The 14,438-nt window shown below is 43.2% G+C and overlaps 1 protein-coding gene and 1 long non-coding RNA gene across 9 annotated transcripts in view; one reads left to right on the top strand and one right to left on the bottom strand.

Moving 5' to 3' along the window:
* Positions 1-4,675: 4,675 nt before the first annotated feature.
* Positions 4,676-14,438, bottom strand: part of LOC105354006 (uncharacterized) — a 15,794-nt gene continuing 6,031 nt past the window's right edge. The window contains exons 4-7 of one of the 4 annotated variants that reach the window (XR_002290034.3): positions 9,068-14,345; positions 8,486-8,592; positions 7,457-7,518; positions 4,676-7,372 (exon numbers count right to left, since the gene is read on the bottom strand). This is a non-coding gene — a long non-coding RNA (uncharacterized LOC105354006). Of the gene's footprint in view, positions 8,593-9,067; positions 14,346-14,438 lie in introns of all 4 variants that reach the window. The other 3 variants (XR_013655797.1, XR_013655796.1, XR_013655795.1) reach the window with 3 other exon arrangements.
* The window catches only part of cpeb2 (cytoplasmic polyadenylation element binding protein 2), a 21,817-nt gene continuing 20,881 nt past the window's right edge, over positions 13,503-14,438 (top strand). For 2 of the 5 annotated variants that reach the window (XM_078946664.1, XM_011474451.3), the window contains exons 1-2: positions 13,915-14,160; positions 14,244-14,378. In XM_078946664.1, the coding sequence (XP_078802790.1) occupies positions 13,915-14,160; positions 14,244-14,378 (381 nt within the window). Of the gene's footprint in view, positions 14,379-14,438 lie in introns of all 5 variants that reach the window. The other 3 variants (XM_020702665.3, XM_011474450.4, XM_011474452.3) reach the window with 2 other exon arrangements.

Here is a 14,438-nt window from a genome sequence, read left to right as displayed (position 1 = left end):
TTACATTTTTATATCACTGACATACTATGTGGGTGGTTATTTAAAATACAATAGCGAATGTTAAACTTTTTCCTGGAGCCTTTTCCCTCCAAACTCTTGTTAAAAGCTCCTCGTATTTCCCGACGATCTTTGCTGCTCTGGTAACATAATAAACGCAGTGTGCCTTCATAAAGGAATGGTCTATACTTGTACTACCTTTGTGAAGGCCTGAGGTGCTAAACACAGTCACAGTTCCAATCATTCCCGCACACACATTCACACAGATGGCTGGCTTTGCAGGGAAATGCCCACCAAAGGCAATGTGGGGTTTGGTGTCTCCACCAAGGGTGCTTTGACACAGACAGGCAGAGCGGGAACCCAGGACTTTCTGATCAAGAGTTGACTCCTCTTACTTCTGCACCACAGCTGCCCCCCATAGTCTGCAAGTTTACAGCAGACCATAAATATTTGCTTATCTGTTGCAATCCAAAATCACAAAAGTTGGGTGTTTAAGACACTTTTTTTTTACATTTAAAATGTGTGTTTTGAACAAGATGAATGAATAAGAACAACACTCAGAGATGAAAAAAGAATAATTTCTTAACGTCACTGGATACACTAGAATTTTCTGAGAGACCATCGTGCTTCTGCAGACCAGGTTGAGGAGCTGGTGAGGAGGAGAACTTCCAGAAAAGAGGAAGAGTTTGTAGCACAAAATTGACTGTAAAAGGGGAAAGAGTGTCTTGGTTTAAACAGGTAAAATCCAAGAACTTGGCTCCTCGCTCACTTGGTCTAGTTTTGTGGACTGACAAAGGATTGCAACAGATCTGAAGCATAGCTTTTTGGCTATTTGGTCACAACTGGTTCAGCTGCAACATTTAGTGACCAGGATACAGTACCATTCATAAGATGAAAGTGTAAAACTTTATAATCTAATATGGACATATTCCCTTTCTGTGCCCCAAAGCATATATGGTTTTTTTCTGTTGTGAATCAAATATTCTCTTGTGCAATTTGAAAGTCTGTTAGATTTTTTATTCTTCTCAATTAAAAAAAAGTGCTCTTCCAGAATTCTGCATGAGGTGCACAACACGGTGGACAACACTGCCTGATTTACCAGCAGTCGTCTGCATCAAAGCTGTGGCGTTTTGTGCTCCCCGGGAAGGGATGGAGCTGTCACATGCACGCTCTTCATGCATCCTGAAGAAAGACACAACTGAGGAGGATGGGGTTTCCTGGACAGCAAAGATCAATTTCACAGAGGTTTGAAGGAATTGGTTGTAAAATTCTGAACCAAAATTCCTTGGGAAGGTTTCTTTGAAGCAGGATTTATGTTTGGGCTCAAAACATGCAGAGTTCAGACCATTACAGCCTTCCACAAATATGTGTTGTGAAGATCAAACCCTGTTTGTTTTCTGAGAAGGGTCTGGAAGGGTTGCAGTGGGGAGCCTGTCCAAGCTGTTATGGGCAGAAAACACCATTTATCATTAACTTAAAGGAAACGTGGCAGCTGCACACGGTTATTTCTGGTTACACAGAGAAACTAACACCTGAAGTTCTTCTGATTTCACGACTCATCAGCAGAACTGACACAGAGATGCAGAGACCTGAACAAGTTTGAATCGTATCCTTTTACTGAATACCTGATCTTCTTTAATACTACGTACACATTGGTCATGTGATGCACATTCAAGAACGCTCCAGGTTCTTGAACGCACGGCGTTTACACTGGACAGTCGCTACCCGATACTAGCTCGTGGACTAGTTGGAGGAGGCTTGGTATGAAGCGTCGAAGTGGTGCAAATCTTGTGACTCTTGCTCCAGGCTTTTTCTTCCACAGCTCCATTCCGACATATGAAAGACTTGGTGTCGTAGAATTCCAGCCAGGAACAAACTGCAATTCTTAATTTCTCCTCTGTGACCAATTTCCAAACAGTTGGCACTTCAGTGTTTTGAAAAGGACACTGCCCATACGTCACTACCAAATCCAAGTCACCGATTGGTCAAAGTTCAACAGACGTAACTTTTACTGCGTGTTCAATGGCTGTGCATTTTTTACATAGCGCCCAAAAACAGACTTAAAAACTTGCGTAGCAACTTGTGAACACAAGAGTTTTGAACACGGAGCCCAGAAAAACGCACATACATAGACTTTTTCATTGGGAGTGGTCCCTTCAACGCGGGTTGACCGAGGCTGGTGTTAACGCAGCTTAATGCCTGGTGTGATACGTTCACACCAGGCATGTGTTGCACGTTGAAGAACGCAGTTTCATGAACGCACATTCAGCCCGTGGTGTTCACACCGGACCAGCACCAGACAACCAGGGAGTGGCTTCTTTCTCTTTTTCTACTGTTTACTAGTTCATGTTAGCCACCTTCAATTGGAAGAGGCTTGGTGAGAAATGCAAACGCGGTGTAAATCTTATTCCAGGGTTTCTCTTTCACAGCTTTATTCCAGTACATAAAAGACTCGTCATTTAATTCTGGCCGTGGGCACAAACAGTCATTTTTAATTTCTCGTCCTCTGCAGGATGGGGAGCCAGCCTGCTTGGTCCTCCTGAACTTTGTCTAATTTCATCAAGGCAATGATAAAAAAGTTCCTGGATTGTTTTCTTGCGTGGACGCACTTAAAACGGGTGCAGGGAATGCAGTAATGTGCCATCTTCTCTTCTCTCACACCTGAGCTTGTGCACGCTGGACGGGGCAGATCAAGGAGCTTGTGCTATGAACGTGCACTCCTGGGTGTTCATTAATTCAAACCGAGCATCTTTGCAACAGTTTGACAGCAATTTAAAAGGAGAAATACTCACAAATGCAAAAAAGAAGTGATGTTTTTTTTAAATCACATTTGTAGTCGTTCATAAAATAAAATACAAGTATATGTCAAAAACTCAAAACATTTTCTTTGCATGGGGGCTTTAAGACTTTTGGTCTAGCCTCTAACCTTTTTGGGTCCACAGCAGAAGTTCGGCTCGCCTGCAGGTGACTTGTGGGAAGAGATTTTTAATGAGAGATTCCTTACGCACTTTTAGTGACTGAAGCAATTCTGGATTGCTCCCGATAAACAGTTGACCAATTTTAAAAACAAATCCAAGTTTTCAGTCTTCCAAATGAAAAGAATTCAGATTTTTATGGTTTTATTTTGGCCTCATTTTGAACCAAACATCACATTGCAGTGACTTAAAACAAAGATTTCTCTGTAGGTTCAGATTCATCTTAGTGCCCACCAGGCATCACAGCAACGTTCTGTCTGAAGTGTGTTTTTGTGACGTTTGTTTTTAAAGGGCTTGTACCTTCACTTCATCTTTTATACTATTTGTTTAACTACAAAACCCTGAAGTGCCCTGAATGTGAATGTCAACCTTTCATAGAGAACCTGTATCAAAACTGTAAATATTAACACGTTTGCGATCTTAATTTCAGCAAAGAGCAGGCTGAACTCCGTCTGTGTCAAGATTCATGCCGTGCACAGCAGGTCCACCTCATGTTTGCACAGGACGCACCTTGGGAAAGAATAGATACAATTATGCATCAAATGTCAAATGGATTACCTGTACGAGGCACATAGTTCTTGCATCAAGATTTATACTCTGCAATTATAATGTCACTTCTTTCCATAGATTTGCGTGTAAATTGGCTGAAAGTTTTCATTACTAAATGATCTGCAGTTTCTGATCTTTAGTTCTGATAATCTCAGACTGCGTATGTTAGCTGCATGTAACTTTTTCACGAGTGAGCACGTGTGAATCCGCTCAGTTACCAACACTTTCAAGACATTCCAAGCTGATAAAGATCACTTTTTTTTAAATGCAGAACTGTCTAAATTTTTAATTTCTGCCATGCAGGGAGAAATACTTCAGCTGTCAGAGAGACATGAGAAGGCCCAGTGAAGGGTCCAGGCTTTATTAGATTTGTTGTCAGTGGGGGGGGGGGGGGGGGGGGGGGGGGGGGGACTGAATGTCCTGACTGCCTGTTGAGGAAGGTTTTCAGTCCCAGAGGAGACTTAACTGGGGGGAAAAATAAAAGAAAACCATAAAAATCCTCTCAGAGAACATTCCAAAAACAATATCACAGTCTACTGGAGCAAGCCCGCTTTATTGCCCTGGTATGAATTGCAAGAATGAATGAATCCTCTGGGCACACGTGCACTTTGTACACACACACACTGCTGCTGAAAGCCTAAAGAAGAGCCAGGAACATGAAAACCATGATTCAAACACACGAATCGAATGCATCAACAGATAGATGTTTCACTGAGCCTAATGACAGCAGACATGGGAAACTGAAGTCAGAGGAAAGGAAACACTGCACCCTTGTGGCCATAGGGGAACACTACACATTTCATTTAAACATTTTAACGTGAAGACAAGCCAAGAGGGTCTTTAGAGGGTATCAGGCTTTAAAATATAATAAAAAGCAGATGAGACATAACAACAAACAACAAGCAAATAAATAGTGGAATCTAGCTTGCAGTGTGCACAGATTCACTCACACCAGCTCTCCGTGCACTCCTTGAATGACATTGCACAAAGTAAATATGATTCAAAGTTCAAACAAATATATCGAATGAAAGTTATCATTTGGGGGGGGGGGGGGGGGGGGTAGTAATGATACAATAATATGTAAATGTAAAAATAAACAAAATATCAGAAACACCTAATAGTCAAAAAAAGATTTTTAAAAAACGAAATGAATATTTTTTAAACATTAAAAATGTTTTTTTTTAATGAAGTAGAGCTTTCCTAAATGATAAAGCGTAAAGAAGAGAAGGGGTATTCCAGTTACATTTGAGACCCACTCCAAACTGGTTGTTGTGGTGCTCGATCGCTTGGACTCCCTTTTCTGAAGCCCTGGGGCTTAACCATCTCACCGGTACCTGGGGAGGGAGGTTCGGTGCTGGCCCCTAGGCCAGCCTTCGGTCTTGGCGGAACCACAGATAGCTGGTAATGAGACGGGTTGTGGACGTGGGCCAGCTTCTCTGCTGTATTGTATTCTTCCCCTCTGTATGACCAGAGAAGGAGACACACTTACACATTACAAAAACACTTTCTACATGTGAACTAGAAATGAAGAACAGCAACAATTCTTCCCACACTCTTGAAATGTCAACACATTTAGTTCTGAACAAACAAAAAAATTTTTTTTAAAGTGCCTTTATCATGCAAAGTCCCTTTTTTGAGCTTTTAAGTGTTTATTGATATTAATTCCTCATAAAAAACAATCCCAAAGCAGCATTTTGATCCATGAACGTCTCTGATTATTCCTCTAAAACCCTGTGCTCTGAGAACCAGCACCTCCCAATCAACGGAAATAGGTGGTTCTCACTTGATGACGTAGACAAGTGAGGGACGGCCCCATCCAGGAGGAGTTTGTGTTGCCTGCACCGCCCCCAGGCAAGAACAAACACACCCACATTCTACATGGAGCTAGTGGTGATCAGCACAACGTTCTTGTGAGACTCCAAAATATGCAAATCCGTGTTTGCAAAAAGTTCAGATGTTTTTTTTTTTTGTGGGCAAAACACAGACACTCTGCCGAGGCCTCAGAGATCGAGTCGTCTTACTTCCATGTAGGAAAGTTAGCTGCGTAAATAACTCATATTTTATAAGAAAAGTGGTTCTTTTGCAGAGTTTAAGCCCTTTAAGTAAACTAAAAATAAAGAATTATCTTACAGTAAACAGCTTTATTATTGCTGTAGAACTTTGTGAGTAAACAAGCAAGCAAAGATTTCAAGATCTAAAAGTATTTTACAAAAGACTTGAAGTAAACACTAAATCTGTAATACACATACAAACCATAATCCATACATTGTGGACTTTTTTTTACCAAATTGTAAATACATCTGTATGGCATTTGTTTTTTTAATTTCTGAATAAATAAATAGGTTTTCTTTGTATTTTTGATTATTATTATTTTTCTATTATGGATGCCTGCATCGGCAGCCCCACCTAGAGGCCTGATCAGGAACTGCACATCCCTCGCCTGTTCTGAATCAGTCTCAGAAAATGATGTCAGTGATGAAACACTGCCCTCTTCATCATCGTTTTGGCTTCAGTAGACCTCAGTTCAGACCGACACGACGTTTAACTACATTTACTCATCAGAGTACCATAAGCTCTTGTGAACATCCATTTACTTAGGTATCAAATCCTTTGAAAGCTCTGTCTTTAGTCATAGTTTTGAGTTGATAAATGCACCTTTTCTGAGGGGCAAATAATTAAAATAATTAAGGTCCTGCTATTTTTGTGACTTTTCTCTTATCAAACAGAACGTCAGACGTTATTGTGTACTTTTATTACCGGTACTTCTTTGCTGCAACAAGAGAAGAAAAAACATTCAAAATGACCACTTTTTCTGTAATAATTTATAAATACGAATATTTGTTTCAAGAGACATATTTCAGGAAAAGTTAAGAACAGTGTCATCAAAACAAGCGGTCCCCAACCCTGGGCAGTGGACCGGCACCGGTCTGTGGGTGACTTGGTACCAGTCCCCACTGAAAGTATACATAACTAACATTGTGCCTGTTTTGTTCATAATCAGATTCCCAAATATGTTTTATTTTGGAAAATTACTGGATTCTCTCCACCATAACTGGTTGTGAATCGCTCTTGTCAAGTTGGAAACTATAATACATCTTGATAAAGATGTATCATTTCCAGTTACTCTCAATTTAAGGCTGGCAGAACCATCAGTTTGAATATCCAGATCAATCACTTTGAAATGACTTTTAAAATGCCTCTGCTTATAATATTAGCAGTGATGATCCTGACATTTGCACACTAATCAAACATCTTTCTTGATGGATAAGATTTTTAGTTTCACCTTCAAAACATTTTTATTTTATAATTTCACTGTTTATCTAAGGTAAAATGAAACAAGATGTCTTGACCTTTTTGTAATTTTCTGCCATATTTGTAAAATTTTGAAGTGTAATCTTTATTAGTAACACATGGTTACTAAAGATACTCATGAGACCTATGCTAAAAGGTTCTTTTTGGCATGGACAGTGGGCCAAAAGTGGGGCGGTTACCAGGCAACCTCGGCTTTACGTCTCGCCCCAGGTAGGATTGAGGTCCGTTGACCGGTTTGGCCACTCCAGAACCTTGAAATGCTTTTAATGCAGCACCTCCTTCATTGCCCGTGCAATGGGTTTGGGGACATTGTTGTGCTGAAAGATCCAGCCATTGATTTTTGCCTCACTGATGGAAATCATTTCCCCCCAAAAAATTGCAATGCTTCTGGGAAATGATGTTTCTAAAAGTAATTAAAATGATCCAGAAAGCACACCTCAAACCCCGAAGGCTAGAAAAGACAGAAAAAGCACGGTTTGTTCAGGAGAGTTCCAGAAAGGTGAACACTTGTCCCAGATGCACAGCAGAGAGTCCCAAAGCTGCCAATAAAGAAAAGACATGATGAGACCAAAGGAGAGATGTTTTACTAAAATGTGCTCAGAGTTTCAGCAGGAACACCTAACCAGTTTAAAACACAGAGGTGGAGGGATGGTGGTTTGGGCCTTTTGTGCAGCAAATCTACCGTCTAGAGAAATGAAAAGGATCTCGTTTAAAAAAAAAAAAAGCCTCAGTAAACTTCAGCACGACATGAATGTATAAGGAGGGATAAAGGAGAGCATTTCTTAAGCCATTTTCCAAAACATTGAACATAACTAGGCAATATTAAAAAGCTCCACAACTCAAACATCAACCAGAAAATATAAAGAAATATATTTGGGGAGGGGGGGGTCAGCTTGCCTTTCAGTCATGGGGGAAGGTGGTTCAAGTCATAAAGGTGGAAAATAAAATAAAAAAACTGCATTTGAATTCCACAAGGAGCATAGAATGAACAAAAAGGAGCAGATGGAAGATAAAAAAATACACTTTTTTCCAATGATTAGCATGAGAACTACTGTATTTCAGTCTTGGTAAAATTGTATAACTTTATCCACAAGGCAAACAAATGGAGTTCTAAATTTTTGAACAATCGTGAATTTAATTAATTTACAAAAATAGAAACTGATCAGTGTTCAAGATTTATAATAAACTTATTCAACAGTTTTGCATTGTTCCAATATGTTTGATTTAAGCTTTGAGAATGTGGAATACTGCTGTTTCTGCCTCGTGGTGTAATAACCAAATGCCTTCTCCCCACACGATTGTGTGAATGTGTGATGCATTACATATTTGTACTTATTATATACATTTTTAGTTTTTGTTTTGCTCCTATTGAAAACTGTCATGCAATAAATTTCCCTACTGAGGGCGTCATAAAAGCGTTATCTACGGTGGCCGAGAGGTGCAAGACACGTTTACATTTAAGATACAACCGACAACAAATCCCAGTACAAATTGTATCTTCAATGTAAACGTGTCTTGCACCTCTCGGCCACCGTAATTATCTTATCTTTCCCTAAAACAGTAAAATACTTAGGCTGTTTATTTCATTGTTGGGACTTGTAATCGTTTTTTTTTTGTTTGATTATTACACAAAAACAAAAAAAATGTCTCACCTTTCGGCACATCCTATCCAGGGTCGCCACGGTGAATCATCCTTTCACTGATTTGCACAGGTGGTTTGGCAGAGAGTTATTTGTCAGATGCCCTTTTTGACACAACCCTGTATTTTAAATAAAGTTTAAAGAAGGGAATAAGGTTTTACTTAATTCTTTTTACGGCAAGTGTAACACCAAGCTGAGACATTCACATTTATTCATATGTCAAATGTGGTTTTCTTTATAGGAATATCTGCTGTTCTCAGTAACAGAAACCAGAGGTACAGTATATTAATTTTGTTCAGAATGGTAGATTGCGCTTTTTGATGTATTTAGTTTGTTGCGTTTCTCCCACGGAACAAACAAGAGCTGAACATCATTATCTGCTTTTCTTTCAGCGGCTCACAGGAAGCATACGTCATCACTGTGTTTTCAGCGACATCCTCCACACCTGCCAGCTTTCCACACCGCGTCTGGAGGCCACACACACTGTTGACCCCTGACCCCAGCTGCAGCTCTGCTTTCCAGTGATGTCAGCGCACACACACAGACTGCCTCATGCGCTGGACGCACTCAGAGACCCACTCCTCATGTCCTTACCTGCTGTGATGAACAGGTGCATCTTCTGTGTGATCAGGAAACACCCATTCAGTGGAGCCTCTTTGTTTCTCCTTCATGCACATATGTTTCCGGCTTCTGTTTATGTCTGACATTAGCGCCCGTGGGCGTGCCGTCTATGTATTTGTGTGCAAATAAACTGCCTGCGGAAAACAGAAGGCTTGTGGTTGTTATCTGTCCGGGTGAGTGTTTGCTTTAGCAACAGAGGCTCCTGCTTTTGCCCAACAACCAGGAGACATTTACTCTGACATTTACCCCTCCCCAAAAAGAAAAAAAAAACAAACACACAAGCTGAAAGCAGGAGAGCGGGCAGATGTGGTGTGCGGACAAAATAACCAGAGTGCACTCCGGGGATTAGAGACAAGAAGCCGAGAGGTCAAGAAAGCGCAAAGAAACCAAGAGGAGGTGGATGAACAGAGCAACAAGATGAACGGGTTCGATTTCGTAACTACATTAATCTAATAATCCAGTGAACATGTGTGTGTCAAGTATGAAGAGGTGCTCCCGATGTGCAGAAACCAACAATTTAATCATCCTCACAAGCTCTCTACATCAGGCCATAAAAATGCAAATACGAGACAGTCCACGCTCCCTGAGAGTTACCAATCGAGCACGACCTCCCGAGGATCAGATGGGACATGAGAAAGAACTATTCTGGCTCTACTGTATTCCAGGTGGGGTTGTGAGTGTGAAATATGTGGACGTAACGTCGTTATCCACACCTCTGGCTGTGTATCTGTGTTTGCACACATGTGTGTGACTGTGGTGACTGTTTGCAAGCTTTATCAGTCAGCAAACACAAAGAGCAATTCAGCGCCCAGAGATGCAACAAAGGGACAATTTAGAGCAACAAAGACACCTCCGTGCTGCAGGCCACGCTTGGTGCAAACAGGAACAAAGGCCTTCAAAACACGAGCCTGCTCTAAAATGCTGCAGGCCATAGTGACAGGGAGAGGAGAGTCAGAGCTGCTGCTCTTTAGCTTTGGTGAAGGGTCAGAAGATGAAGGACTGGTTCACCACATGTCCTCTAAGTGGTAAAGAAAACACTTTAGGGAAAGTCCTAATCTGGTTGATGATGTTTCCCATTTTGCAACTTCAGTGATGGCAGAAAACGTTTCTACTAATATCTACTTTGGGTTAAAATGTCTCAGAAACTTGCATCAAAGCAACAATCCAACATTTATATCCAACTTCATGTGTGAACAGAACATTTATGCAGAAAAGCGCATCTACCTACCTATCTCAACAATTTGACCAGTCAAAACCCAACTGGAGACATTTGGAAAACACAGATATGGCCTGAAATACATATAATAATGTACATAGCAACACAGACAGGCTGGAGCGTGTGTGCCGGTCACTTTCCTCAGAGTGATCCTCTTTCTAGACACCATCAGGTTGTGCTTTATCAGTGCGGATCTTGTTGCATGAGTCTTCAAGTCTACTGTCCTCCGTTGCATCATCAAAAACGTGAAAGATTGACTTTGAACCATCCAAAACCACAACTGATGCATCTTCTAAAATATTATTTATGTTATTTAATTGCCTTATTTTGCCAACACTAATTCTCCTCAAGAAAAATGTCGGCTTGTTTACCACGCATGATGGGACTGCGATGCCGTCAGCTGTGGGAAAGTCGTCTGCTGGAGATCTAAACGGTGATGTCCAATGTGTTGGATGCATTACGCATATCTAATAGATGTTTCTGCCCAGTGGGATTTTTCAGGTGAATGTGAAAGCATCAAAAACTCCAAATACCTTTTATTTATTTATCATTCGGTTGTTGTTTTTTGGTATCCTTTCATTTGATAATGTGTAAAACAAATCTTGTTTTAGTTGAAGTGAAAAGCAGATGGTGTTTTCTGAACTGTGAATTTCTCTTGAATGAATAAAGGGTGTTTTTACCGTGTAGAATGGAAACTCTGTCAGACAATTTAAACACAAGAAGTTAGGCTAAATTCAACAAGATAAAACAATGTCTTAAGAAAAGTCCAAGTCCTTTTGTACTTGAAAACAAGTTCTGGAATCAGGCTGTCAACCGTCTTTATTTATATCAGATTACAGACAATAGCAAAGACATATTAGATCAGATTATTGCAGTAATCTGATTTCTCCCAGTTATGAGATTTTTGAGGTCTTTTAAACCCACCCAGTGTTTGGTTCACATGGATGTGATTAATGCATTCTCAGATGTTTAATTTTTATTTTATATTTCTAAGGAAGGTGAAACTGCTTTTAAGGAAGGTGAAACTATCTAAATCTTTCACTGAGGAGGCTCTGTCCTGATTTTTTGATTGAAAGAAAAGGGCCACACCCTGTCCACCCCAAAACTGAGTCAACAGCCCTGATGGAGTGGCCTGTCGAAATGCCGATCAATATCATCAGCCCCACCCTTTTAAGACACACGGACCCAGACAGAGCCTTGAGTCAGAGAGAGTAATCAAGCATACAAAAGGAAAGGCAGATTACCTGTTGCTATGACGACTGCAGCTGTAATCTAACAACAGCCATGTTCTGACAGAGACCTAAATAGATCTGCAAACATGCTGAAACTTGAGATCATTTAGGGGGCCAGGTGTTTCCCGATAACCACGAGGAGCATCGTAACCTGATTAAAACGAATCAGGTCACTCGGCACAGCGCCTCCACAAGCGTGACGGTCGTGTGTGCACACTTCTTCACGCTTGCATGGTCCCCCACACAATTGACCATGTCCCATAAAGGTGTGAGATATGCACCACTCCATAAAAGTTCATTTATTTGTCAAATTCTGTGGGTCTGCATGGCAGCTGGGAGTCAGAGATTGACCCCCCCCCCCCCAACCCATTTAGCAGAACTCCTCCTTATAGGCCTCTGACACACACAAACACACACACACACCCATCCCCAGCTCATCAGACACCAGCCTGCCCCCGTTGAACTCCCTCCAGCACTTACAGGCTCGGCTAATCACTGGTACTCCCAACCAACCACAACCACCACACCTGACCCCCCTTTCCTCCTCTCTCACTGGTGGGACCACCCCATCTGGGACCTCTTGGTGGGGGTTTCTTCTCACTACACAGCTAAACATATAGCGAGTAAGGACGGGGGAAATAAGACATCAGAAGCTGCTCTGTTGTGCTCAATATGGGCAAAACCAATAAACAAAACCAAAGAGGGTAACAATGGGCCATTCAAGTCAACCCATAGCAGACTGCATTCATCTGTTTTCAGATTCACTGGGTGTGGTTCATACACGAGACTCCTCCTGCCCATGATCAAGATCTTTTATTTTTAAAGAAGAACACATTCAGGAACTGGGGATTAAATCTTAGAAAGAGCATCATTTGACACAAATAAGCTCCGGCATAAGGTCAGAACAACAAGCAAATGAATGCAGCTGGTCTTCAGGAGGATGATGTGCAGCAAATCTGTTCAGGCCAGACTGAGGTTGAAACCTCTGATTTTGCGCTGACACAATATTCCCCAGCATCCACTGAAATGAGCCAGCAGCCATGCTGTTGGGAGACGCACCGTGAGAGGCAGCTCTCGTGGCAGAAGCTTGCGTGACAGGTTTGAGCAGAGAACAGGAGAAACAGATTCATCTCTACTGACACACGCTGACATGGACAACTATATTTAGAACTTGGCGTCCGTGCCTTAAGTGACGCGCAGGCGCACACATAATGGTTGTGAGCTGAATACTGATGGACAGCAGACCATAAAGGCTGCGCTTTCATCAGATTACATGCAGATTGATTATCTTAGGGGAGCAGCCTATGCTGGAAAAGAGCAGCGCTTGGCATCAACCGAAGCGCAAAATCATGGAGAAAAGCGCGCAGGTGGATGCAAAGTCAGCCTGTAATGGAGCTATAATGTGTCTCACCCACTTTAGTGGTGCCGTAGTTAGGGTGGAGGCCTACTGCACTTTATGAATAATGAAAAAGTGACGTAAACAATGCGGTCCTCTTTGCGGCTCTAGGCTCTAGGCGAGGCGGGCGCACGGAGGCGTGATGCGGCCGTGACGTAGTTTCAGTCGGAGATCTTTAATCCTCTGCCGCAGCAGCACAGCCGGTTACCGGAGGAGGGGGTGTCTGGGTCGGACAGGAATGGACCGCTCTCGCTAGGCCGGCACACAAGGCCGAAATAGCTCGGTCTTTAGATAGATGGTGAAACATTACGGCGTCGGCTGCAAGGAAGACGAGAGAACACGGCGAGTTTACGCGCAGGCCAGACCCCCTCCTCGCTGTGCCTATTCTCTAATATTCTCAGCTAAAACGAGCCCCCGCAGACACGCCACGGCGGTTGAATATCCTTTCCTGTTTGGTTCGTCGTTGCGGGAGTAGTCGGCCTGCGGGGAGTGCGCCTGGTCCAGCCGGTTTATTCGCCCTTCAGAAACGCGCTTTCCCCGTCAGCTGCTGCGCATCAGCACATCATGCAGGATGAGCCTGTGGGGGTGACAAGCGCGCAGTTACCCCTGTCAGCCGAGGAAGAGCCGGAGCGCAGCAGCAGACCCGCAGAGCAGCCGAGCCGCGCCAACAAGCAACTGCGCTCGGATTACAGCCGCCTCAGTCAGAAGAGAGCTTTCCCCGATTTCTGCGCGACGCAGTCCATCTGTGACCTTCAGCACAGCCGAAACACGCACCAGCACATAGAGCTGATCACGCCTCCGCCGCTGGGACATTTCAGCCACCTGCCCGTCTCCAGAGCCGAGCTGTGCGCTGCTGAGCCCCGCGACTCTCCTGTGGGAGAGGCTGAAGCCGATGCTGCGTCTCCATCGTCCACTTCCGTTAATCTGACCAACATTCAAATGGACTCCCCCATCGCCCACCACCTAAACAACGGCAATGACAGCAGCAGCACTGGCAGTGTGTTGTCCGGAGGTCTCGGTGCCGCTTTCCCGAACCTCCCCACCCAGGAGATGCAAAGCGCCAGTGGGGGCTCGTCTTCGCCCTCCCTCCCTGGGTTCGGTACCCCTTGGTCCGTCCAGACCAACTCCTCTCCCCCACCCGCGCCCAATTCCATCAACCCCATCCACGCCAACGCTATTAACCAGATGCCCACCACGGATTCGGAGAACAGCTTCTACCCAGGTATCCCTTCCTCCATCAACCCGGCCTTCTTCCAGAGTTTTTCGCCGGTGTCAGCTAATCCGTGCGCCGGGATTAATGTGCAGGGCTACAGCGGTCCTTTCTCGCCTCAGATAAATGTCCCCCAGCAGCCGCAAAGTCGCAGGTCCCCGGTCAGTCCGCAGATGCACCCGCAGCAGGGCGCTTTCCTGCAGCAGAGGAACAATTACAACCAGCACCAGGTGAGCAAATCACATCTCTCATCCTGTTCTTTAGTGAAAGTAAAACTGCACCGAAACGGT

Source organism: Oryzias latipes, chromosome 4 (assembly GCF_053564925.1).
Source record: "Oryzias latipes strain Hd-rR chromosome 4, Olatipes_Hd-rR_3.1".
Classification (NCBI taxonomy): Eukaryota; Metazoa; Chordata; class Actinopteri; order Beloniformes; family Adrianichthyidae; genus Oryzias; species Oryzias latipes.
The sequence above is the reverse complement of the archived record's forward strand: the minus strand, read 5'-3'. Positions and strand labels throughout refer to the sequence as shown.